Genomic DNA, 27,556 nt, shown 5'->3' on the forward strand with positions numbered 1-27,556 from the left:
CGGCACCTCTTGCAGCGAATCCTCGCTCGGAGGAAATGATGGCCGACGCTGTCGATTTCTAGCCAATCCCGGCACGCCTTGCCCGAGCCCTCTCTGTTATAGGATGCGCGGGAGTGCAGCAAGGCGGATGTTGTCGTGTTTGCAAGGGCCAAAGCTGGCAAGATGGCGTCGAATGGCAGGGAGCTTGGGGGCGTATTCGACCACCACGTCCAGAGGGCTGTATGCGACACGCGGGCCAAGTATCGGGAGGGGCGACGGCCTCGCGCTGTCAAGGTAAAAGGACTCTGGTTTCTTTCGCTGTCCTCGGTTGCTTTATATGAGCTCTAGCTCCACAAGTCTAGCTTATGTAAATAAAAGCTTGAAAGGGTGCGGTCATATCCATCACTTAGGTACCTAAGATTCTCACGACCGCTTTTTGGTCAACTGCTAGAACGTCAACTTTCCGAGAACAGGCCTTTATGTTAGTCGTTTGATCTTCCGTGTTTACAGTAGTGCTTGGTACATGGTCAGCACCCAGTGAATATGTTAGTTTTTTCCGGGAAACATGTCGATTGAAGATTGTGTATGCTTTAGTTAGAGGCTCTCACACGTGGGGTGAATTATTCTTTATGCAGAGAGAGGGGCAACATTTTTAATTTTCTGTTTTCTGCAGATCGATTGAACAGAACAGTTCTTTTCAAAGCTTTAAAAAAAAATACCAGATTTGTCCTAGGCTTATTTATGAAATACATTTAATGTGTTTGCATTTCTTTTAGGTATATACAATCAATTTGGAATCTCGATACTTACTAATACAAGGAGTTCCTGCAGTGGGAGCAATGAAGGAATTAGTTGCGCGATTTGCTCTGTATGGTGCGATTGAACAGTATAATGCTCTAGATGAATACCCAGCAGAAGACTTTACAGAAGTTTACCTTATTAAATTTATGAATTTACAAAGTGCAAGGTAATATACAAGTTAAGCAGTGTCTCATTTCCTCCAATTTTGGCCCCCGATTTTCCTTATTCATACCTGAATTACCCAATAATCTAATATGGCACTGTTTTATCATCTTCCTCGATTCTTCTTGAAGGTTCGCCTTGCCAAAACACTGTTTTCATCGTGCCATTCCCACGCTTAACAATTTTCTGTCGTGTGTAGATTAAAAACTGAATGTGGAATAATTTTCCCAGTTCTGCTAACATCATGACCTGGGACAAGTTATTTAACTCTGTTAAGCCCGTTTTCCTATTCTGTAAAATCCATATGGTAAAAGGACCTACTTGTCGAGGTTGTGTGGGGATGAAATGAAATAATCCCTCTAAAAGGCTTAGCATAGTGCCTCTGGTTTAGAATGCAGTAAACATTAGCTATTGAGGTTCTTATTGTTATGCGCCTATGTGAATGACCCCATCTCTTCCAGCCTTCTATGTAACATAAATTCTGTTCCAATAAGGCTGAAGTATGAAATCCCTTATCTATTTTTAGGTTGACCCCTATTCTTGTCACTAATTTGCTCCAAGACCATCCTTCCCTGGCTATTACAATTAATATTTTCTTTTCTGTGCTACAAATAGCACTTGTGATCTGCCACAAAAACTTGATTTTATGGGATCATGTCTTGTTCTCAGGTTACTCTTATGTGTAATCTCACTTCCCTAACCAGTTTGCCAGCTCCTCATGGTTAAGGAATAATATTTTCTAGAGCTTTTGTATCTCCCACAGCACCTAGTACAGCATGCTGTGGAGTTCGACATGTGAATTTGAATCTGAGCTGCACAAACCAATGTGAGCATGGCCAAGTTATAAATCCCCCAGGTTTTCAGTTTCATTATAGGGTTGTTGTGAAGCATGAATTCAGTTGAAGCACTTAGGACACTGCCTGGTGCATGGTAAAATCTCAATAAGTATTTCTTATCATTATTCCTGGGCACGTAAGTGCTTAAATATTTATTATAGTAATGCCTGGCCAGTCATAGATGTTTAATAAGTATTTGTTGAATGAATACCATTCTCTCATTTTCTAATTAGTTGTTATATATTCAGTATTTCCTCAATTATTAAAAGTTTTACAATTACAATATTTTTATTAATTTTTTACATATGAATCCCATTATAGGAACACATTGTGCTCAAAAGGCTAAAATGGGTATAAGCTAACTCTCAAGGGCTACTAACACAGAGAAAATCTCTATTTTGTGACCACAGATTGTGTACCTCAGGCTAACTGCTGGATCTTAAGTTGGTTAAAGGGAGTCTGGATATGTGTGGATGACTTAGCTCAAAACCTATTAACTATTGGGAGAGGGGAGGAGAGGATTAAGAGTATGCAGTGGATCATAGGGTCAATGCCATACACAAACAGAGCATCTTAATTCCCAAACCATAGGATGTATATACACATAGCAAAAGCTAGACTTTGCTCTTTAGGTCAATGCATTGTATACTAGTTAAGCTTTCATCCTAAGTAAATCTAGATTAATAAACCATGCTATCATGTATTTCTGTTTAGAACAGCCAAGAGAAAAATGGATGAACAGAGTTTCTTTGGTGGATTGCTTCATGTGTGTTATGCTCCAGAATTTGAGACTGTTGAAGAAACGAGAAAAAAGTTACAAGAAAGAAAGGCTTATATAGCAAGAACTACTAAAAATAAAGGTATGAAAAGCCTGTTTCTAAACACCTCCTATGTGCCAGGCCCTCTGCAAGGTATAACCTCATGGAGCTCTCAGTAGGAAGAGAGGCAAGTAAATGATCACAATATTCAATAACCGTAAACTCCAGGCTTCTGTGCAGCACTCCACGTAATCTGGGCTGGGAAAGGAGAGATGGCAGTTCATGAAAGACTTTCTACAGGATGAGAGGGTGACTGACTTTTGAAGGATAAAAAGATATGACCCAGAAGGGAAGAGGAGGACATGTAAAGGTTGGCCAGGTAGCGTGTTTAAAGGCCCAAGGAATAAATGAGCATCATACATTTTAAGGAACTGTGAGTGGTACAGGATAACCACAACACAGGGGCTTCACTGAGAGAGAAGATTAGAAAGGTGGACAGGAAGTGAATCATGAAGGGCCTTGTGTCCCATACTGAGGAGTGAAGGCTTTGACCTCAAGGCAGTGAGAGACAATTATGATTTGTAGACCAGTTACCAACTGCTCATCTAAAACTGCTGAAAGTGGAGAAATTCCACTTTTGACTAGCAGCTGGCCAAATGCCCCATATGCCCAACTGAATTTCCCTAGACACAAATTCTAGTTGCCTGAAATAGAGTCATGGGATCTGGTACATAGATCATAGGACTAGAACAATCCGAATTGGACTAAGGAAATGTGTGTGGTCTGAAATCCAAATAGTACTAGAGGCTCAAATTACCAGATTTCCACCCTTTTAGTTGAAAGACAAAGTTGGTGTTCATACAGCTGTTGAATATGATGAGTTTATGGCTGACTGGGGAAGGGGCATGTGGCAGAGGTGAAGAGAGGAATACAGTAGGAAGAATCTTGGAAAATCTACCTGAAAATTTGGCAAGAGAGCTGTTGAGAGTCCCTGGTCATTTGTAGACACTGAACTTTAACCTGTGGGATATGTAAATAGCTAGCTCCAGGAAAACGTGTATGTGTGCATAGCAAAGGAAATTACAAAATACGGCCCAGCATAGTGCCTCCTTTAAAAACTAATAAACACAAACTAAGCAGCATGATACATTCATATAGTAGAATACTCTGGAACTATTAAAAAAAGGAGCTATGTAATGAGGGAAAAACCCTCTAAGACCTACAGTTAAGTGGAAAACGCAAAGGTGCAGAGAAACGGGTATTACAGAGAAAAAGAGGAGTAGGGGGAGGAGGAAAAGTAGGACATATTGGACAGATAAGTAAGAAAGTAAGGAGAGTGGATTACTTCTGGGGGGTGGAAACCAGGCATATGGGGAGCAAGGAGTGAAGCTTGACACTAATACCTGTTATCCTTTTTAGCTTTTAAAGACATGAATGTATTGCCTGCTCAGGAAGTAAATTTTTCAGGGTAGTATTTGTTAACATTTTAAAGTAATGTTTGTTTTTAAAATTTCTGAATGATGAAAACAATAAATGAACCACTTCTGTTTCCCTTTTCCTCACCTTTTAAATTGTAATATAAAGATCATTACATGACACAGAAGAAACTGGTTACAGAGCATAAAAACACAAAAAATTTTAGACAGGATTTCCATTCGGAGACATCTGGATTTTGTGCAGCCGCTGTGAACACTTCTACTGGGAACTCAGATCCTTGTTTTCCTTATTCTTGTGAATTGCCTCTATGTTATTTCTCCTCAAAATGTACATGTTCATCAGGAGAACATGTGGACAGAGCATCAAACTCCTCTCAGGATGGTAGAAACCACGATGAAACAGGGGAGCATTGTAACCACAAGGACTCTTTGCAGAAAATGCAGATCAAAACTTTAAAAAATTCAGTGGCCTGCCCGGGTGCACAGAAGGCTATTACTCCTTCAGAGGCAGTTGACAGATTTATGCCTAGGACAACACAACTGCAGGAGCGGAAAAGAAGAAGACAAGATGATCGTAAACTTGGAACTTTTTTTGAAACAAGCACGAGCAGCAATGAGGTTGTGATTGGGCCTCTGTTGCCAGACATACCTAAAGTGGATATGCACGATGACTCCTTGAATACAACGGCAGATTTAATTCGGAAGAAACTTAAAGAGGTAAGATCACTTAAAACCTGTTTTAAGAGACTATTTGATTATATAACTGACAACTAAATGGAGAATTTTTTGTAGCAACTATGTTTAGTATTGTCATTGACTTTTTTTCATTTTTAATTTTTTGATGTGTTTTCCTACAATTCTCTGTTTAATTAACTGAATTTGACTAACAAATTTATTTGCTTTGATACCATTAATCCTTGCTTTAAAGGATGACAGAACATAGTTCATATCACTCTAGATATAAAAGCAGTGGTTTCAGTCAGTCAGATCAATCTGTGAGACTGGAGCCCAAGCCTTCCCTTTTTTTAAAACTTCCCAGATCTAATATGAGCCAAAATAGAGAACTTTTCCATTGAAGGAAAATTATTACAATTTATTTCTCTTCAGTCAAAGTTACTACAAATTACATCATATTCAAAAAGCTCATTTTGCCTCTTTGATAAAGATAGCCATAGAAAAAGGTAAGATTTCTAAAGATTAGGCCTTAAGGTCTGCATTTCAAATGTAAACTTCTGGGGCCGCCCGGTGGCACAGTGGTTAAGTGCGCACATTCCACTTCAGCGGCCCAGCATTTGCTGGTTCAGATCCCGGTGCGGACATGGCACTGCTTGGCAAGCCATGCTGTGGTAGGCGTCCCACGTATAAAGTGGAGGAAGATGGGCACGGATGTTAGTTCACGGCCAGTCTTCCTCAGCAAAAAGAAGAGGATTGGCAGCAGATGTTAGCTCAGGGCTACTCTTCCTCAAAAAACAAACAAACAAACAAACAAATGTAAACTTCTTGGGGCCAGTCCTGTGGCCGAGTGGTCAAGTTCACACACTCTGCTTCTGCAGCCCAGGGTTTCGCTGGTTTTTATCCTGGGCGAGAACATGGCACCTCTCATCAAGCCGTGCTGAGGTGGCATCCCACATGCCACAACTAGAATATACAACTGTGTACGGGGGAGCTTTGAGGAGAAGAAGAGGAAGGGGAAAAAAAGATTGGCAACAGATGTTAGCTCAGGTGCCAATCTTTAAAAAAAAAAAAAAAGAAAAATCAAAAAAATTCAAATATAAACTTCTTAAATAGACTAGAACTAGATTGTGCCACTTAGGTAGTAATTTGTTTTAAGTTATTTACATAATTAGTTTCCATTGTCTAAGCACAAATAAAAGGAAGTTAACATTTGATTAAACTTTTGAAAGATACCTCTTTGTGGGGCAAGCGTTTTAGAAATCATAAACAGAGGGAAAAAACCATTCTCTTGTACTTCAACTCTGAGGTTAAGTGCTTTTCACACAGTATACATATATTTTGCAGTGTGATTAAGGGACTAAGGTAGCTTAATTTATTTTATGTACATTTTTTTTTTACCTGAAAATTATCTGATTAAGGAATGAGGATTGTTTTCTAATAATAAAAATCCATGGACGCAATATGCGTAAGCCTCCTTTTAAAGTCTTTAGTTTGTGCGGGCATTGTGTGTTCCTTCAGATACGGCTGAACCGAGGAATAGATATGGATACATAGCGGTCTCAGCCAGAGCTGACTGCATTTTTTTTCCTTCTTCTCCCCAAAGCCCCCCGGTACATGGTTGTATATTTTAGTTGTAGGACCTTCTAGTTGTGGCATGTGGGATGCTGCCTCAACGTGGCCTGACGAGCAGTGCCGTGTCTGCGCCCAGGATCCGAACCTGCGAAGCCCTGGGCCGCGGAAGCGGAACGCTCAAACTTAACCACTCGGCCATGGGGCCGGCCCCAGCTGACTGTATTTTTAGGAAAAAGTGTTAGGTCCAAATCGTAGATACAGAAATAGTAGAACAACACAAAGAAGAAATAATACAATTTACTACAGTTTCTAATAATTTTCCATTTTAAGAGAAGACTGTCTTAACTTTGCTTTAACTTATTGTCCAACTCTTTTTTTTTCTTTTAAAGATTTTATTTTTTTCCCTTTTTCTCCCCAAAGACTCCTGGTACATAGTTGTATATTTTTTTAGTTGTGGGTCCTTCTAGTTGTGGCATGTGGGACGCCACCTCAGCGTGGCTTGATGAGCAGTGCTGTGTCCGCACCCAGGATCCGAACTGGCAAAACTCTGGGCTGTTGAAACGGAGCGCGCGAACTTAACCACTCAGCCACGGGGCCGGCCCCGTGTCCACTCTTTTTATGATGATGTGTTTGGTTTCATTTTTCCCTAAAAAATTGAGGATTATGTCATTTTCTGCTTATTTCTCCAAATTTTGTGCATAACCAGGATGTCTGTCTGTATCCATAAAATAAGTGACTGCAGATTTATAAAGGAATGTTAAAGTAGAGCGTATGTTTACTTTTCTCCCCTCAAATTTGTTTTCTTGTTAAATGACTTTAAAAGTTCTACTCCCATCAATGTTTGGACAGAAAACTTTGTTCTGTGCCCAGATCATAGGCTGTACCTTGAACTTGGGCTAACTCTGCCTCAAGTGTGATGGCAAGGATTGAACTACTAGATGTATATCCTGTCTCTTCTAATAGTTTATTTACTCGGTAAATATAAAAATTAAGTTTTGATTGGTTCTCTTTTTTTAAACTAGGTAATTTCATCTGTGCCAGAGCCTCCAGAGGACAAACTGGAAGACATGCATACAAGTCACTCAGTGAAACAAAGAAGAAGGATATAGATTGCCAGCCGCAGATTATTTTCTAAGGGACTATTTATTTTTTATTTTTAACCTGTCATTTTAGTTCTTGAAGAGATTTTACTGGTATTTTTTTAATGCACTCCTCTTTGTAATTTCATTCAAGCCACTTGTCTAAAACAGTTTCATCTTTTGAAATTAGCTTTTCATGCACAAAATACATGCCAGCCAAATATGTCCCTTAAAAAAAATAAAACTTTGGTTACATCTTATTGGCTAGAACTGGCCTCATGGCTGTTCCTAACTGAGGAGTCTGGAATGGTGAATGTTTTATGTTTCCAACTTCTATGGCTGAGAAAGCAAGAGAAAAGAGAGTTGTGATGGCTAATTCACAGTATTTTCCACAGGATCCAAGGTTGATAGCTAACTTAAAAAAAAATAAAGTTAGATTATCATTACTTATTATAGATATTATTTTGATCCATACTTAATATTACGGAAACTGTTTTCATAAATTTACCTCTCACATTGCAAGACTACATGTAAATTAATTGAAGCAAATATAGAAACTTTACAATACAAACAAAGATAGGCAACCAGAATCTGTTTCTGATTTTAATACAAATATTGAGTGATTCACATTCAAAACCTAGAAGTCAGGATATGTCTGAATGCCAGGGCTTCAAAATCAAGACAATTCTGTAAAGTAAAAAAGTTAATAAACTATTAGAACAAAGCTGAAATTAGAAGCTTACATGCTTTAATTAATTTCTAAGAAGAATTTATTTGATCTGTGGCAAAAGCAGATCAGTATTTGTAAATGCTAGACTTATACCACTACTTGTAGCACACTCACATTTTTTTTTTCTGTCAGTGGACCATATATTTGCAAAGCCAAGTTTATCTAGGTTGTTTCCTTTTTTTTTTTTACTGATAAAAATAACTTGAGAAGGCCCATACCAAATGGTGTCAGTTTTTCTTTTCTTCCTATGCTTGAGGCCCTCTTGTCTAATGGATTGAATTGGAATGTATCAGTTAATAAGGTTCATCTTCAGTTGTGACCTACTGATTCAGCTTGCTAGCACGGCACTAAGGAGTGAATGGTGTTAAAAGAAGCTGCAGGCAGAGGGTTTGGCCCTGTTCCTAGTAAGGGAATTCGATACATTTTTTGCTGAACTCTCAGGTAAAAGACACCTGAGCATAGAATTGGAAAGAGCAAGTTATCTAGATCGGGCTTCTCAGACTTCAAAGAGCTATGAATCTTCACCTCAGGATCTTATTAAAATGCAAATTCTGGGGGCTGGCCCAGAGGTGCAGTGGTTAAGTTCCCACATTCCGTTTCAGTGGCCTAGGATTCACCAGTTTCTATCCCAGGTGCAGACATGGCACTGCTTGGTAAGCCATGCTGTGGCAGGCATCCCACATATAAAGTAGAGGAAGATGGGCACGGATGTTAGCTCAGGGCCAGTCTTCCTCAGCAAAAAGAGGAGAATTGGTAGCAGATGTTAGCTCAGGGCTAATCTTCCTCAAAAAAAAAAAAAATTCTGATAGTGGCAGCCAGTGGCTGGCAGGTGACAGGAAAGGGGAGTTGTTTAATGGGCAGAGAGTTTCAGTTTTGCAAGATGAAGAGTTTTGGAGATTGGTTGCACAGTAATGTGAATGTACTTAACACTACTGTACTGTACACTTAAAATTGGTAAAGATGGTAAATTTTGTTAGGTGTATTTTACCACAATTTAAAAAAAATTCTCTGACAGCCCTAAAGGGAGGAGCTGCTAAGTGGGTTCTGTGTTCCTGAATGGAATCCTTCCTGTTCTGTGACTGTCGAGGCCCCATCCCCACCAACACACACAATATTTGACCATAGTGAGAGAAAGAAAGAAACTTTTGTTTCTGAAACCGAAAAAAAGGATTCTGATTCAGTTGGTTTGGGTCTGGAATTCTGCATTTCTCACAAGTTCCTAGGTGATACCATCGTGGCTGGTGCACAGGCTATACTTAGAGTAGGAAGGCTCTCGATAGCTGGGCTGCAGAGGAACTGTCCGGGAGCGTGTTGGTGCTCCAGTCCGGTACTCTATACTGTTTCACCCACTAGTCCCCTAAAACAAGGAGTTTGCCTTTCACACGTTGCTTTTTAACACATGTTGGTAGATAATTACAATGTGGCAATAAACTGCAGTTGGACAAGTTAGACGAGCTGAGATGGCTAAGGGTAGCTTCACATTATGCAAGTTCATTCACAAAATCACCGTCTAAATTACTGCAGAGAATAAAATTTTCTTCGTATATCATGTTCACAAAGCACAGTTGATTAAGAATTAAGAAAGGAAATGAGTCAAATCAATTATTAAGCTGGCTTTTCCAGCTCAGAAAACTTTTGTCAAATTCATACATGAAAAACTTTCATGAGCATAAGTAAAATTCTATAAAGTAATATATGTGTCCAAAAGGTTAAAAATTTATTCTCATTGTTTGAAAACATTTGTATTGAAAGAGATCGTTTTCTCCCAGCAGTTTATGGTGGGCCCTTGTTGAATCCACTCTTTATTCACTGTTCTATCCCTTAAGCAAGCCGATATACCCTGGTTTTCTTCAGGAAAACATTGTTAACATACAGGAAATTGGGAATTATGTATAGCTAAAGAGGTTATAAACTCAACAAAAGTCTGTGGAATATAATTACTTAAATAGTTACCACTGTCTTGAGTCCCAAAATGCTAGGATGGGGCCAGGGCCTTCATGGTCGCCTGAACTTCAGCAGCGGGCTGAAGCCCCACACAGGTGAGTGTCTAGCAAGTAGTATTTTCCGATCCTTTAAGATTCTGCTTCAACCAGTTTGGGCTGTTGGCACTGTACCTTTGCTTCTGGTAAACATGGTCCAAACACCTCCAACAAAAGTCTCTCTTCTTTCACTGCTTTTTCAAAGTCTGCAAAAGATATCTTGCCATCATTGTCATAATCCTAGGGAGGAAGATGATTTCTTGGTAAACGATAGGGTAGTTTTTAGTTTTGCATGGAAAATGACTGTCTAGAATAAAAGGTTTTACCAAGTAAAACTGTGAGTACATACTTCTGTAAGTACTACTTACATAAATCAAAAGGTACTTATTTATGGAGGCCACTTATTTTATTCCTATTAATCTAATAGGCATACCTGGTATTATGGACTGAATATTTGTGTCCCCACTCCCGATTCATATGTTAAACTCTAACTGCAGTGTGATGGTATTTGGAGGTGGGGGACTTTGGGAGGTAATTAGGTTTAGATGAGGTCATGAAGGTGAGGCCCCTATCATGCAATTAGTGCCATTCTAAGTAGAGAAAGAGAGACCAGAACTTTGTCTCTCTGCCATGTGAGAACACATTGAGGAGGCGGCTGTCTGAAAGCCAGGAAAAGAGCCCCTCCTCAGGGAAGTGAATCTGCTGTCACCTTGACCTTGGACTTTCCCGTCTCCAGAATTGTGAGTAATAAATTTCTGTGGTTTAAGCCACCCAGTCTATGGTATTTTGTTATAGCAGCCCAAGCAGACTAAGACACCTGAGTTACCTTAGCTAGAGAAAATGCAGCCCTGTACCTAAAGGACTTAGACTGTAATTGGGGAAATAAGACAAAAAATCAGAGGAGGCCCATTATTACATTGCCACATTTGTGACAAAATAAGGGCAAAGATTTTCAAGCATAATTTTCAGTAACAGAACTTGTTCCTCAAAAGATCTCGTATTTGGGAGCCCAACATGGAAAAAGGATAAAAGTGAAGTCGTTCAGTTAAGGAGCAAGGTACTGGGAGTTAGGACAGTAACACTTCAAGATGGACCAGGGTCACGAGGAGAAGCTTGCAGACCACTGCTGGGCCTTGAAGGATGGTTGGGATCCAGATAGGTGGAAAGGTGTGAGGAGGAAATGCAGAAGAATGGCCTAACCTGAATTCTGACAGTAAGCAGGAGTGCAAGTCAGGAAGAAGACCTGCCAGGGGTGGAGCATTCATGACAGGGACCATGGAAGGTTAAGTAAATCATGGGGGGAGCATGTCTGCAGATTATGAATGCCTTTAACTATTTAATTGAATTTGGATTGGATTGGATGAGTCCTTGTGTCTTCACTGCTGAGCATAATTAAATAGGGCTGCTGAGGGTCTATTTTGAGAAAGGTTTGAATAATTTTCAGAAAAATGTTCACTCCATAACATCTCCTTTCAAAAAAAGAAGGAGGTGGGGTTGGTGCTGTCTCTCAAGAAGTCTACCCTCAGCCCTAGCAGCGGCTAGTGAGAGTATTTCTAATGGAAGAAGATATTCTGGAGTCTGTGTTAGCTGAGTCTGAGACTCGGCAGCCCTATCATCTGCTTCTTTCCTGAACTAAAGAGTAATAGGGGTGAACTGCCCCCAGGCTGCCTTAGAGTCACAAAGCTTCACTGGTGGCCAGTTTAGTGTCATAGTAAGAAAAGGAGAGTTCACCATGTCCATAATAAAGATACATTATTGGTTTTATTGAAAGATGAATTCTGCACCCCATTTTCTAGTGTGACCTTAGGTAAACCCATCTGCACTTCAGTTTTCTGATTTGCAAAATGGAATAACTTTTACTTCAGAGGTTGTTTTGAGGATAAAATGAGTTTGTATATTAAAGTTCTGCGAAGGGCAGGGCATATGAAAGCACTCTTTAAGGGCCAACTATCATTATTATGTTATTTTGTCATAATGAGTGTTTAGATGGATTGGAGGGTTAAGGTCATGAAGACGAACTACAGTAGCATCAAATTTTACGTGAATCTGCTCCTCCCCTAATTAATGAGTTTTTACTTATAGTAAAATATTTTAAAATAAAATTAAATTCATTTTGTATAGTGATCATTTCATCACTCAGCCATTCCATAAATATTTATTGAGCACCCACAATCAGCCAGGCACAGTACTAGGCAGTGGATAGAGCAGAGAAACTCCTGCTCTCGTAAAGTTTACATTCATTACAGAGGGAAAGAAATCATTTCTTCCTCATTAGCTTTAATCCATATCCACTTGATTGGATATAATGAATTATAGTTTTTCATTCTTACCATTTTCTTCAGTGTTATGTCTACCAACTCTTTTATTCCTTCATCAGTCTCTTCTTCAGATGACGGTTGGTGTAGACTGTTCTTCAACATGTCAAATATTTCCTCTCGAGAAATGTAACCATCACCATTCAGATAATAGACTTCAAAACAGACTTTTCAAAGCATAAGAAGTTTAAAGACTTGGTTAAGTTAAAATGTCATCAGTCTTCTCCTTAGTTATTTCAATATATAACAAAAAAAGATAAAAACACGGGGCTGGCCCAGTGGCACAGCGGTGAAGTTCACACGTTCCGCTTTTCGGCGGCCAGGGGTTCACCGGTTCGGATCCTGGGTGCGGACGTGGCAAAAGCCATGCTGTGGTAGGCGTCCCACATATAAAAAAAAGAGGAAGATGGGCATGGATGTTTGCTCAGGGCCAGTCTCCCTCAGCGAAAAGAGAAGGATTGGCAGTAGTTAGCTCAGGGCTAATCTTCCTCAAAAATAAATGAATAAATAAATAAAAACAAATTATACAAGCTACAATTATTGGTCTATATGGTAGAGACAATTTAAAATAAAGCACCCTTTATTATATTTCTTTCCACAAGATTAAGTACCCCTTTGGATGTGAAAAGATAGACTTATAGTTTCTGGATTTTGAAACTGAGGGTTTAAAAATGTTATGAAGCTGCAATAAAGGGGATACATATTTTTTAAACCTTTCATCATACAATTCATATATACACATACATATATATGTGTTTGATTATCTCAGTATTATGATTCTCTTCTTACATAGAGTACAAAAACTAAGTACACACTTGACTATGTCACTGACAAAGAGCATTTTTTAATATATTTGGGTAGTGAGTCTGTCATCTCCTTGGGGCCTGCCCATCTGCACTATCCAAAATGCTCTCTCTCTTCCTGGAGAGGGACTTCCATCTCACTGTGTAAGCATTACGACAGTTCACTCATTCATCCCACAAATGACCTTCCTCGGGTCCTGGGAATACAGCAGTGAAAGAGCTCTTGTGGAGCTCTTTGTAATCTACTTAAACGTTTTAGTAAAAGCACTAGAACCAGGTATAAACCTCCGGAGTATCAGATTAGCTGTATTTTTATTGAGTTTCTCCAGTCTATAGCACACATATGAGTTTGCATCACAACCCTACTAAAAGAAGTATTTTCCCCAAATTAACACATCTTGATATGTCTATGAAACATTTTTAGGAACTGGGATTAGAAGAGGAAAATCTTTTGATAGTGTGATAGTGTGATGCTGTTCAGTAACATGCAGCTGCGTTCAGTGTCATGACCATTTTCACCAAGTATTAGGATTACCATAAGAATTTACATCCATAAAACTGAGCTTTTTAACTTCTCAGTGAGACTTCTGTATAAGAAAGCTGCAACAAACTTAGAGGGCAATGTATTTAAATGTTATCCTGTGAAAAATTAGACCGGAGAAAAGTTAAGGGAAAAACCACATAGTGTATGTCAATGATACCTTAATTTAAAAAAATCAAAGAGAAAAAAACACAAAGAAACAAAGTCACAAATGTCAGAGAAAGTTGGTGATTTTTTAAAATGTTGCTATGGTTTTAAAAACATGTATTTAACTTAGGGATATTCTTTTGAATATCCCAAATCCGAATTCAAGTGGAAGGACAAAAAGGAATTAAAATATGCTTACTTACTCAGAACTCTGCAGTCTTTTCTTAAGCAATTTGACACTTTAAGCAATTTGATCCCTTGAAAACTGCTATTTAAAATTGTTCCTATTCTCTTTCTAGGGTTCCTCACCCCAAATCCTGGCACCAGAGGTGCAAAACATAGAAAATATATATCACACCAATGGTACAGGTGGAGTGAGAGGCCAGAGCTATTTCTAGGCAAAATTGTGACTTGGAAGATTTTTGTCTTTGGAATTCCTAACGTTCCTTTTCTATAGAAAGCTCCCTCTTCAATCCTCCTCCCTTTGGGCCTTCAGTGTCCTCAACCTTCTTCCCTCCTCTACACTAACTCTAACACTACAGTATTGATGTCTGGTGGTTAATGTGTGTTTTACCTTATTTTGTGTCAATTCCTCACATTTTCTTTGATGAAAAGACAAGGAATGGCCCCAGTGTGACCTAAACGCTCCCCCATATCAAGGCCCATTTCCTGCTGAGCCCAGAGGCAGCCTCAGAAACCTCAGCCTTGCCAGCTGAATAGAGTTGGCACCAGCCCTGATGCTTGGCTGCTGTTCTTAGTCTGGGCCTTAAGCCGAAGACCCACCCTGGTGATATTTGGACATTACAGAAGCAGTGAAGGAGGTATTTGGGGACCCTGGGGCTGGGGACTCGCCTATGAAATAGGCCACCCATTTCTTTTCTTTTTTAAGCTGTCACGAACTATTTTTGCAAGGTTGCTGTAGAGAACACTGATTTTATATTTTTAAAAAATATTTAAGCATTCACTAAATACAAAATTGACAATATATATTACTAAGTCAGTAATCACATATAGAAATCTTACACTTCAGCCTTTCTTCAAAAGTCCCTCGAAGAAAAACCGATAATCCTTTAACCCATTCTTTTACATTTATGCAGTTATCATTGTCTTTGTCAAATGCAAAAAATACTGAAAAAAAGAGAAGGTGTAAGTGTATTTTACAGCTATTTTATAATTCAAAAGTATGTATGTAGGAATAGATTTTTTAAAAACCTTTCCTCCCAAATTGAGAGGAAAATAAGGTTTTGGCACGATCTTCCTTGAAAGAGTCAAAATTACTAGAAATACATTTCCCCCAGATTTTCATAGACAGAAAAGAGTCATTCTCCTCTATGATCAATGATGAGCTTCACTTGTGATGCTTGTACAGTTGCTATGAGCCAAGAAGACCAACAGTGGAGCTAATCAATGTGACAATTTTTATTCTAAAAAGAGTGGCAAAATTTTGTTCTAATGAGTTTGTAGGGGCCAGCCTGGTTTGCCGCAGTGGTTAAATCCGCACGTTCTGCTTTGGCGGCCTGAGGTTCATTGTTTCAGATCCCAGGTGTGGACCTACACACCACTTATCAAGCCATGCTGTGGCAGGCATCCCACATATAAAATAGAGGAAGATGGGCATGGATGTTAGCTCAGGGCTAATCTTCCTCAGCAAAAAGAGGAGGATTGGCGGCAGATGTTAGCTCAGGGCTAATCTTCCTCAAAAAAAAAAAAAGTTTGTACAATATGTAAAGAGAAATTACTAAAGTAACACATTGTTTTAAAACTTACCAATGAAATCTTAGTACTATCCTATAGAAAATAAGATATTATTGACTCAGGGGTGATGGATATGTTAATTATTTTGATTATGGCTAAGGTTTCAAGGGTGTATACATATGTCAAAACTTATCAAATTGAACACTAAAAAATCTGTTAGTGAAATTCAATGGATCACATTAAATAATTTCCTATTTTTAAATATATGATCTTTGATTTTTTCAGTACAATGAGTAATTATCATTTTTTGTACTGATACATTCTTCATTTTTTATGAGGAAAAAGATCTAATAATTTAATAATTTACATGTCTACAGCATATGAATCCAAAGACACCATGATTAAAAGCCATATGCTTATCCTTTACAAAAACAATACTGCTAACTTATTTAGTTCATTACTAGTTCTCTCTCAAAGTGGTACAACTATGAGACAGGAAATTCTGAGTGAGTTTATATGAAAAACCATCCTCACAATCAAATCAACTACTATTTTATATTGATAGCACTACCAGAATTATGTCTTTCTAGTTTGGTATTAAAAAATTCAAAGTCTTTGATGAAAATTGAACATAGATGTACGTATTTGTCATATATTAACATATTTCCCATCTCAGCTTGGCCCATTTCAGCTTCTTATGACTTCTTACCCCTATTCATTAGTACATCATCAGTCATTCCAAATATGCTGTACAGGATCCCTCGAAACGCATTACGATCTAGTCCAACGTTATCAAGTCTGACATCAGCTCTTCCCACCAACTTGTGAAAAAGTCTTATGAGACACTCTACTTCACTTTTTTTGACTGTAAAATGAAAATACAAATAAATACAACTTAGATTTAATCATTGAGTTCTCCAAACCAATTAAAAATATTTTACTAAGCAGCTATTTTGTTCCTATGATGCTAGATGCTCTAGTGATTAAAAAAAGTATGATATGTACTTGTTACTTAAGAGCTTACACAATTAAGATGGGCCTTACTCAGAAGTCTCATTAGACAATATATAAATGATAAATTATGTACTCACCACTATAGACATGTGAAGAAAGAGAAATCAGTATGGGAAAGAGGAGTTGGGCCATTTTCATGGCAGCAGAGTGAACTGGGCCTTGAAAGATGCACAGTATTTATATAGGAAGGAATGTGTTGGGGGTGGTAAAGAAGTGGAGAATTCCAGGAGGAGGGAATAACATGAGTAAAGGAAAGAGGTAGAAGTGGAAATGAGCACAGCAAGTTGGGAAGAAGTGAAAAACAAGATTGAAGAGAATGAACTGGTGGTAGAGGCCTTGAATGCCTGGTTAGAGGATTAACATTTGTTTTACTAGAACAGTGTTTCTCATGGTGTCATCTATAGACCATCTGTATGAGAACCAATGCCCTCTCCATTGCTTGTTAAATATGCAGATTACTGGGACTTGCCCCAGACCTACCAAGTCAGAATTGCTAACAGCAGGTCCAGAAATTAGCTTCTAGATAAGAGCTCGGTTGACTCTTCTATGCTCTAAGGGTTGAGAAGTGGTTTAGGAAAATTCATCTGGCAAAGTAGAATTGAAGTAGAAAACTGGAAGCATAGAAGCCGGCTTGGAGTGATAGGACTTTGGCTAGGGAGGTGGAAATGAGATCAGAAAGTGGGAAGGGAGCCTGAGATGCTGCAGAAAAGCAGTAGGACTTTAGGACTGATTTTCAAACTGAAACTTTTTAATATTCATATACCTGGATCTCATTCCAGACTTGGTAAACTAATGGTAGTTTTAAGAAGTGCACAGATAATTCTAATGCACCTTGAGGACTGAGAACTAAGGGATTAGACTTAGTGGGTTGGAGATACTAGACAAACATCTGGGTTTCATTTCTGTTTCTTATCCTATTAAATATCTGAGAGACTTAGACAAGTCAGAGAGCTTCTTTATGCCTCAGAGTCCTCACTTATAAAAATTGGGTATTGTCCTAGATGATCTCTGAGACTTTTTCAATGTCTAAAAGTCTAATGCTATGAGTCAGAGACTTTTTGAGAGATCTAGAAAGGTCAGGATGGAAAGCTAGTTACTATTTTTCGTTTTCTCTTGCTTTTCATCATTCACTTTTTTTTTTTTTTAAAGTTTGGCACCTGAGCTAACATCTGTTGCCAATCTCTTTTTTTTTTCTTCTTCTCCCTAAAGCCCCCCAGTACAGGGGCCAGCCTGGTGGCACAGCAGTTAAGTGCACACATTCCGCTTCAGCAGCCCCTGGGTTCGCTGATTTGGATCCAAGGTGTGGACATGGTGCCGCTTGACATGGCATGCTGTGGTAGGCATCCCACATATAAAGTGGAGGAAGATAGGCATGGATGTTAGCTCAGGGCCAGTCTTCCTCAGCAAAAAGAGGAGGATTGGCAGCAGTTAGCTCCAGGCTAATCTTCCTCAAAAAAATAAAATAAAATAAAAATAAAGCCCCTCAGTACATAGTTGTATATTCTAGTTGTAGGCCCTTCTGGCTGTGCTATGTGGGAAGCCACCACAGCATGGCTTGCTGAGCAGTGCCAGGTCTGCAACCAGGATCCAAGCTGGTGAAACCCTGGGACATCAAAGTGGAGCCTGCGAACTTAACCACTTGGCCGTGGGGCCGGCCTTTTTTTCGTGTGAGGAAGGCAAGGAGAAATAAATAATTATAGATGCTGTCTTTGAGGTGATTTCAGGCTCCCAAATGAAATCAATAACAACACATAGCAAATATGCAGGTTACAACATTAGTGTTTCTACTGTGGTCAGAAGAATGATTTGATTTTTAGGGTAATGATTGATAAATCTAAAGAATAAGCAATTACATAGGTATGTAATAATACTATTTTATAAACTGAATTAGATCCTCAGGCTTCACAGTGTAATTATAAGCCATGAAATACAATGTAAAGGTCATTTTTATCTATCCAATAAGCATTTATTAAGGGCCTCTCATGAACCAGGCAATAACTACACCATGGTTCCTGCCCTCAAATTTGTTACACTTTTTTCAAGAGATAAAGAAGTGCAATAAAGTACTACAAGCACTATGATTGATAGTGTTTGGCAGTGACCCAAAGGGAGGAATAATGAGTTGGGGGAGGTGCTAAGAGATTAAGAAGGGTCTCAGGGAGAAAGTCCCTAAGGCCTACAAAAGGAGTAAGCATTTGCCAGAGGAAGCAGCTTGAAGGTATAGAAGCATGCTCTGAGAGCTGTAGACAGCTTGGTGTGCCCAGGTGGCAGAAACTGTTTGACTTTCCATTGGGGAGCTTAATGGAAGTTTTGGCTGATAAGTTAACAGGATCAGATTTGCATTTAGGGACAATCACTTTGGCAGTAGATTTTTTTCTTTTTAAGATTTTTTTTTTTTCCTTCCCAAAGCCCCTCAGCACACAGTTGCACATTCTTGGTTGTGGGTCCTTCTAGTTGTGGCATGTGGGACGCTGCCTCAGCATGGCCCGATGAGCGGTGCCATGTCTGCGCCCAGGATCTGAACCGGCGAAACCCTGGACCTCAGCAGCCTAGTGTGCGCACTTAACCACTCGGCCACGGGGCCCGCCCCATGGCAGTAGCTTCTTGAAACTACCTTCTGAATGGTGAATCCAGATGCGACAGGTTGTATTTTCCCACAGATAACTTAACAATTTATTCCATCCCATATGCTCCTTACAACGTGACTTTGATACTCCTCCCTTAGAGAAATGAGGTCTAAGTCTCCTTCTTCTGAAGCTAGGGAGATTTCTGTAACCGTTTCAACCCAAGAGAGTACAGTGGAAATGAAGTGATGCTGCTTTTCAAGACTAGGTCACAGAAGGGGATGCAGCTGCTTTGAAGAAAACATCTGCAGTCTTTTTTTGGGATATGAAGAAAAAGGAAGCTCAGGTGTGGACGTGTACGGAATGCATAGTATATTAATGCTTGCCTGATAAGTAGTCCAGCTCAACTCTGATGGAGAATTATCATCTGAGTGGAAATGTTAGTACCAACATAGTGTGAAAACGAACCCCTGAACAAAATGAGGTTTAAGAGTCAGGAGCTGCTCCAAGGCAAATATTGACAAGTCATCCAAAGAAGCAATCGAGGATTTTTGACACAATCTTCAGCAGGTAATAATTTAACTTTTTCTGAGTTTTATCCATGTAACTCAGATTTCATTGTATCTAAAAACCTTACACATGTGGTTAAGGAACCATTGTAAATGATATTTGAGAAATCGTGGGTAATGAGAATGGTGTTGAGATGCTAGAGAATGGCCTGTTATTAATTAAACTTTTTAGTTTGGAATAATTTTAGATTTACCTAAGAGATGCAATGCTAGTAGAGTTCCCATAAACTCTTCACTTTCTCTCTAATGTTAGCATCTTACACAACTATGGTACATTTGTTGAAACTAATACACTAACATTGGCACATTATTAACTAAACCACAGATTTTACCAGTTTTTCCATTAATGTCTTTTTTTTTTCGTTCCAGGATCCAATCCAGGAAACATTTTGTTTCCTTCAATCTGTGATAGTTCTCTGTTTCCTTGCTTTTCATGACCTTGTTTTTATTTTGCAGAATGTTCCTCAATTTAGGTGTCTAACATTTTTCTCTTGATTAGACTGTGACTATGTTTTAGGGAAGAATACCACAGAGATAAAGTGCTGTTCTCTTCACATATCAGGGATATATACTAACATGATGTCTCACTGCTGATGATAACCCCAATCCCTTGGTTAAGCTAGTATACAAGTTTCTCCACTGTTGTTAACTATTTTTCCTTTCCACCATCTATCCAGCCTCTCAAGCAAAAGAGAATTACGTTTGTTGGGAAGGGGTATCTCTACCATTATTTGGAATTCTTCTGTAAAGATTTGTCTCCTTTCCACTTATGTATTCATTTATATCAATATGGAGTCAAACATATTTATTTTATACCAATACTGTTATTTTCTTGCTCAAATTGTTCCAGCTCTGGCCACTGGGAGTTTTCAAGTTGGCTCCTATATTTTTCACATATCCCCATCATTTGTTTTTTCAACACTTCCCTGCTTTCTTACTTGCCAGACTCACATTGCATTACCCTTGTACAAAATAATAGAAAAAATACAGTAAGGCACTGCTTAATGATGTCTCAATGACAGACTGCACATACAATGGTGGTCCCATAAGATTAGCACCGTATAGCCCAGGTGTGTAGTAGGCTACATCATCTAGATTTGTCTAAATATACTCTATGATCACGGCAACAAAATTGCCTAATGATGTATTTCTCAGAATATATCCCCATTGTTAAGCGACACATGGCTATATTGGTCTCTGCCTCTGCTTCCTGGCAGAGTGCCTAATACCCTTGCACTTTCCTAAGTGATACAAGCACTTGGAGCATCTTCTGTCCTACTTGGTCTTCGACTCGGTTTCCCAACACCGAGCTCCCAAAATCCCTTAGAAATGTCTTTTGTTCTAACGAGCTGACTGTTGGCGGCTCCCGCATGGTCACCAGAAAGAAAAAGCATCGAACAGCTTGGAACTTTCAGCCTCCCAGCCCCCCATACTCCGGAGAGTGACTGGAAATTGAGTTAATGATCTATCATGCATATGTGATGAAGCCTCCATAAAAACCCCCAAAGTATGGGGTTTGGGGAGCTTTTAGGCTGGTGAACACAAAAAAGTGCTGGGAGAGAGCAGAGAAGCTCCACGTCTCTTCCCACATAGCTTGCCCTAGGCATCTCTTTGCTCTCTCTGATTATATCCTTTTATACCAAATCAGTAACCCAGTAACAACTGTTTTCCTGAGTTCTGTGAGCTGCTCTAGCAAATGAACTGAACCCAAGGAAGGGGTTGTGGGAACCTCTCTCTGATTTATAACCAGTCAGGCAGAAGCACAGGTGACAACCTGGACTCGTGATTGGCATCTGGAGTGGAGGGCAGTCTTGTGGGACTGAACTCTTAACCTGTGGCATCTGATGCCAGACCAAAGTAGTGTCAGAATTGAGTTAAACTGTAGGACACCCAGCTAGTGTCACAGAGAACTGCTTGTTGGGAAAACCTCTACACTGCTGGTGACCAGAAGTGTGTGTGGTAGTACTATCAGAGTAAAAGACACAAACAAGAGTAGAGTAGGTTTTTCCTTTACGTTCTGTTCTGTTCAGCTATTCAAGGACTTCTGGTTCTTTCTGTTGGAGACTGGTATTTAGAAACCAAGATCTAGGCACTGGGGTGTTACTCATTATAAGCCCCCTCAGCAGACATAGCTGGGAAAATACTAACCTATGTATGCATACATATGAGCCCAGGTTATGTCTCATAAATAAAGCGAAAGCCAAATACTGGACTAGTGGACCTGTAGGTGGTCCTCGGCTAAGTCCCAGAAGAGATTATCAATTGTATTAAAACTTCATTAACACTCAAAGAGGAGCTCATGAATATACAAGGACAAATTAAACTAGATTTAACTTATTTTCTCCTAGTAGGATTGGATCAGAGAAATCTAGTTCAGAAGGTAATTGGATTTTAGCAATGCATCTGACAAAACTCTTATCATTCTTATGTTAATATCTACTCAGTATCCAGTAGTGCCTAACACAATGGCAGGCTCTCAATAAACGTTTGCCAATTAATGATAATCAACCACTTATAAATTGGAGAGGTTAAGAAATATGCTGGATGAGAGTCAGGATCCAAAGTAATCTCTTAATGCCAAAATGATCAGTTGAGTTAACCAAGAAATTATTAGGAATAGTTTTTAAATTCTTCACTTAGCATAAAAAAAGTTTGTTAATCTTATGTAAGTGGAAAAATTATGGCTAAATGACAATGCTTGTGAAATAGACTGGGTCAATTCCCAACTCACTCTCAATAAACCTGGGATTGACATTAGGCTGACAGAACTGAAGTTCCACTTGGAAAAGACAATTTTGGTCAGGAATCTTCAAACTTCAGTGTGTCTAAGAATACATGGAGTGAACAATCTGGATGCTTGTCTCCACTTTCAGCGATTTTTTCTCCCTAAGGTGGGACCCAGGAATCTGTATTTTCAATACAAACTTTTACATGATTCTGAAGATACGTCTACTATACTATGAATAAGAGGTACAGAGCCAGGATCAACTACAGAATTTGTGGGCCCAATGCAAAATGAAAATGTATGTCCCTTCTCCAAAAAATTAATTTTCAGTCAGTATTAGCAGAGCGGTAAACTAACTATGGCTATGAGAATGCAGAGGTTGCACGTCCGTGAAGCTCTTTATCACATCCTGAGGTAATTCTCTGCCTCCTCCACTAGATTAAAGATTTGGAAAAGGAAAAGATTTGTGTGACTCTAGAGCAGCACTAATACAACTTTCTGAGATGATGGAAATGTTCTATATTTGTGATGTCCAATTTCGTTGTGTAGCCACAACCCACATGTGGTTACTGAGACCTGAAAAGTGGCTAGAGTGACCAAAACTGAATTTTAAGTTTTACTTAGTTTTAATTTACATTTAAACAGCCACACGCAGCTAGTGGTTATCACATTGGACAACGCAGCTCTAGAGAGCAGTACAAACACCAACAGGTAGAAGTTATACTAGCTCTAGAATGTAAAACATTCTAGATCTGTCCGGAAAAAAAGAAAAACAGCTGCTTGGTAAGGTAATGAATTTTCTTTGTGAGGTCACGAGGTAACCAGCTGAGGATCTGAGAGGAGAGTTATGCAGTGGTAGCGGTTTGAACTGAAACAGGCCATGTGTCACATGAGGGTCTAGCAAATTATAAAGGCTCCCTCCCAAGCAGCTCTAAAGCAAAGCCCAGGGAAAACTACTACAACTTTGTTACATGGGACAATTAGAACTTTGCACATGAGGAGAAATAAAAAAAAGATAGTCTCTTCTTGAGAAGAAAAGGCCTGGGCAGCACTAGCTGTTAGTCCTCCCCACTCGCACCCATTAACAATCAAATTCCAGTCAAGAGAGGACCAGCGTCTATCCTGCTATCACCTGGAAAGACCCAAGAACCGAGATGAATCCAAAAAATTTTCATTGTGCACTTACTATGGGACAGCACTATACAGAATGACCATGAGGGTCTATAATGCTGATCAGTAGGATTAATTTGAGAAATCAAGATTATGAGAGTGCAGGCTCTGGCATCAGACTACCTGGGTTCTAGCTCTGCTTCTACCAGAAAAGTCTACTACCAGTGTTAACTTTAGACAAATAACTTCATCGAAAGCTTGGTTTCCTTATCTGAAAATATGGAAAATATCCCCTACCTCATAGGGTTTGTTCCGAGAATTAAAGATGATGACCATAAACCATGTAGCACAGTGTCTCACCAATGAGACACTAAGCTCAATAAACATCAACTGTTACTAATCTGAGTGTAAAACGTAACCTGATTACACTGGTGAATAGCTATATTTAAGCATTCAGGGCCTGAACTTTCGACCATAACTTAAGAATTAGTAAGTGTGAATAGCTTTGGGAAAAGAAAAGAATGCAACTCATTCCTTTTTTCAAAAATTACTTTGGGGCCGGCCCGGGGGCGCAGCGGTTAAGTTCGCACATTCCACTTCTCGGTGGACCGGGGTTCGCCGGTTCAGATCCTGGGTGCGACTCGATACTGCTTGGCAAAAGCCATGCTGTGGTAGGCGTCCCACGTATAAAGTAGAGGAAGATGGGCATGGATGTTAGCTCAGGGCCAGTCTTCCTCAGCAAAAAGAGGATTGGCAGTAGTTAGCTCAGGGCTAATCTTCCTCAAAAAAAAAAAATTCTTTTAAGTATCTTCTTGGTAGAAGACTGTATGGGATATGGTTCTTTTCAAGTATTACACATTCATACCTACGGAGTATTTCAGAGAACTGCTTTCAAATAAATTATGGTATTATACATATGAGTAACAGACATTGATAAAAATAATCTCACTATGATGGGAATAGAAGTTAGACTTTTAAAGTATGTAAAATTTCCTTTTGAATGTTCTAAAACTAAGGCTCTGTTAAGAAAGTAGCATCACCATCCCTGACTTCAAAACACACTACAAAGCTATAATAATCAAAACAGCATGGTACTGGTACAAAAACAGACACACAGATCAATGGAACAGAACTGAAAGCCCTGAAATAAAACTACACATCTACAGACAGGTAACCTTGACAAAGGAGCTAAGAACATATATATAATGGAGAAAGGATCAATAAATGGTGTTGAGAAAACTGGACAGCCACATGCGAAGGAAGGAAAGTAGATCATTCTCTCTCACCATACACAAAGATTAACTCAAAATGGATCAAAGACTTGAAGGTAAGATGTGAAACCTTAAAACTCCTAGAAGAAAACAGAGGTAGTACACTTTTGACATCAGTCTTAGAAGGATCTTTTTGAATACCATGTCTACTCGAGCAAGGGAAATAAAAGAAAAAGTTAACAAATGGGACTTCATCAGACTAAAGAGCTTCTGCAAGGCAAAGGAAATACGATCAAAACGAAAAGACAACCCACCCAACTGGGAGAAAATATTGGCGAATCATATATCTGACAAGGGGTTAATCTCCAAAATATATGAAGAACTCATACAACTCAACAACAAAACAACTTGATCAAAAAATGGGCAGAGGATATGAACAGACATTTTTCAAAAGAAGATATACAGATGGCCAGAAGGCACATGAAAAGATTTCAACATCACTAATGATCAGGGAGATGCAAATCAAAACTACACTGAGATATCACCTTACACCTGTTACAATGGCTATAATTACCAAGACAAAAACCAACAAATGTTGGAGAGGATGTGGAGAAAAGGGAACCCTCATACACTGCTGGTGGGAATGCCAACTGGTGTAGTCATTATGGAAAACAGTATGGAGATTTCTCAAAAAATTAAAAAAATAGAAATACCATATAACCCAGCTATCCCACTACTGGGTATTTACCCAAAGAATTTCATATCAATGATTCAAAAAGATTTATGCACCCGTACGTTCACTGCAGCATTATTCTTAATAATCAAGACGGGGAAGCAACCCAAGTGCCCATCGACTGATCAACAGATAAAGATGTGATGTACATGTATACAAAAGAATACTACTCAGCCATAAGAAAGCACAAAATCGTCCCATTTGCAACAACATGGACATAACTTGAGGGTATTATATTAAGTGAAAAAGTGAGACACAGAAAGACAAACACTATGATTTCACTCATACATGGAAGATAAATACACAGACAAAGAGAACAGATTAGTGGTTACCAGAGGGGAAGGGAGTTGGGAGGTGGGTGAAAGGAGTAAAGGGGCATATATATATGGTGACTGACAAATAATAATGTACACCTGAAATTCACATTATAAACTATTATAATATATACAAATATAAATGTTTAGATACATAATATACCTATAAGTATATAAAAATATAAATGTTATAAACTATTATGACCTCATTAAAATAAAATAAAAGAGAAAGTAGCAAACGACAGCAAATATTTATTACACTCAACAGTGGCTACACCTGCCAGATGGATTTTAAGGGTCGTATGACAGCAGGATTGGAAAATAGGCCCGAGATGTGCCTGAGGAGCTTAGATCATTTAAAACCCACCTGAACGAAGAGGAAACTGAATTAAGTCTATAGTGAGATTCTCAAATAGGGTGTGCCTAGCCTACCGAGCGCACACAAGGAAAAATGCAAGCGCCCAATAATGAAGCCATAAAAGTTACTTCCTCAAACTTGAAAAACAGATTCTCAGAATTATCCATCAGGCTTGCTTGTGGTTATACCTGAGAAACAGGACTACTTTTTACGGTCTGTCAGGGTAAGAAATCCCACAAACTCCGTTAAGTCAGATTACCTTTACTAAACACTTGTCATGTGCAAAGCGCCACGCTATCTTTTCAACATCTAAATATCTTATGTGTCTCTGTCAACCCCCTGAAGCAGAGCAATCATCCACTGCTATGGGTTTTGTGCCAGAGAACTCAGAGAACTCGTCAAAGCAAACCTTCATGCTTTGAAATCTCTTACTAAATTTTAGACTATAACAACATCAGTTCTTGGTTGGCAGCTAATCCTTTAGCACTTAGGGTGTCATGTGTATTCTCAAGCTACTCTTCCCACATATACAAACAGATTTTAGGACACCTGATGACTAAAACAGTTTTAGCGAAAGTGCAGGGATAATCGTTCACTTACTATTTTTTAAAATGGCCAAAATATTAGATAGAAAATAGAGGAACTCTATTTTTGGGATTACAAAGCATCTGTAAAGTCTAACTAGCACGTATACTGATGTTTCTATTTGAGTGAATGAAGATGTTCAGGCAGTGTTGGTTGTCTGGTCAGTACTTACAGCTCTTGACAGTATTACTGATAGATTCGACCAGTTTCTTCAGAGCCTTTGGGTCCATGTTGAGTGTGGCTTCAACAATTGCAGACTTCTCAGAGAGCCCACATCCAAGCCTGGGCGTGCTGGGTTGCCACTGATTCTACCATTTACTATGCCACAATCAACACAGAACATGACCATGGCAATATTCCAGTGACCAAACAAAGAAGGTTCTCAGGTACAGTCACATGCTGCATAACAATGTTTCACTCAAGAACAGACCACATATACAATGGTGGTCAAATAAGATCAGTACATACAGCCTAGGTATGCAGGAGGCTCTATCATGTACGTTTGTGTAAGTGTTCTCTACGATGTTTGCACAACACATATCCCTGTCATTAAGCAACTCATGACTGTAACTGGCAAAATATGCAACCAACAACAGTTCTTACCACTCAATAGAAATGCAGTGATTTCATCACTCCTATGATCTGAAATATTATAGCAATTCCAACATTTATCTTTTCTTTGCCACTAAACACCACTTAAAGTGGTACTTGATATTACTGCCATTCATATTTCCTCAGCACAAATTCTACAGTTGAAAATGTCTCCCTCCTATTTTTTTATGGAAGTTTTTTTTTTTTTTTTAAGATTTTAATTTTTTTCCTTTCTCTCCCCAAAGCCCCCTGGTACATAGTTGTATATTCTTTG

General features: G+C 39.0%; 2 protein-coding genes across 4 annotated transcripts; one reads left to right on the forward strand and one right to left on the reverse strand.

Moving 5' to 3' along the window:
- The first annotated feature begins 8 nt into the window (after positions 1 to 8).
- Positions 9 to 7,558, forward strand: RBM48 (RNA binding motif protein 48). 2 transcript variants are annotated; one of them, XM_001491929.5, is made up of 5 exons: positions 9 to 273; positions 756 to 946; positions 2,493 to 2,638; positions 4,121 to 4,689; positions 7,242 to 7,558. In XM_001491929.5, the coding sequence occupies exons 1-5, from the start codon at positions 163 to 165 to the stop codon at positions 7,326 to 7,328; spliced, it is 1,104 nt and encodes a 367-aa protein (XP_001491979.1). In that variant the 5' UTR covers positions 9 to 162; the 3' UTR covers positions 7,329 to 7,558. The 2 variants fall into 2 exon arrangements, with proteins under 2 accessions (XP_001491979.1, XP_070121772.1); XM_070265671.1 differs by having other exon boundaries at positions 136 to 273; positions 2,498 to 2,638.
- Positions 7,559 to 7,790: 232 nt separating this feature from the next.
- Positions 7,791 to 27,226, reverse strand: LOC100061485 (calaxin). 2 transcript variants are annotated; one of them, XM_005609216.4, is made up of 6 exons: positions 26,864 to 27,226; positions 16,218 to 16,373; positions 14,837 to 14,941; positions 12,338 to 12,489; positions 10,143 to 10,247; positions 7,791 to 7,985 (listed from the first exon to the last, which is right to left on the reverse strand). In XM_005609216.4, the coding sequence occupies exons 1-6, from the start codon at positions 26,919 to 26,921 to the stop codon at positions 7,929 to 7,931; spliced, it is 633 nt and encodes a 210-aa protein (XP_005609273.1). In that variant the 5' UTR covers positions 26,922 to 27,226; the 3' UTR covers positions 7,791 to 7,928. The 2 variants fall into 2 exon arrangements, 1 of the variants encoding a protein (XP_005609273.1); XR_011438178.1 differs by having other exon boundaries at positions 7,889 to 7,985; positions 9,982 to 10,247; positions 26,864 to 27,060.
- Between the last annotated feature and the right edge of the window lie 330 nt (positions 27,227 to 27,556).

The sequence above is a fragment of the Equus caballus genome, chromosome 4 (assembly GCF_041296265.1).
Source record: "Equus caballus isolate H_3958 breed thoroughbred chromosome 4, TB-T2T, whole genome shotgun sequence".
Lineage (NCBI taxonomy): Eukaryota > Metazoa > Chordata > Mammalia > Perissodactyla > Equidae > Equus > Equus caballus.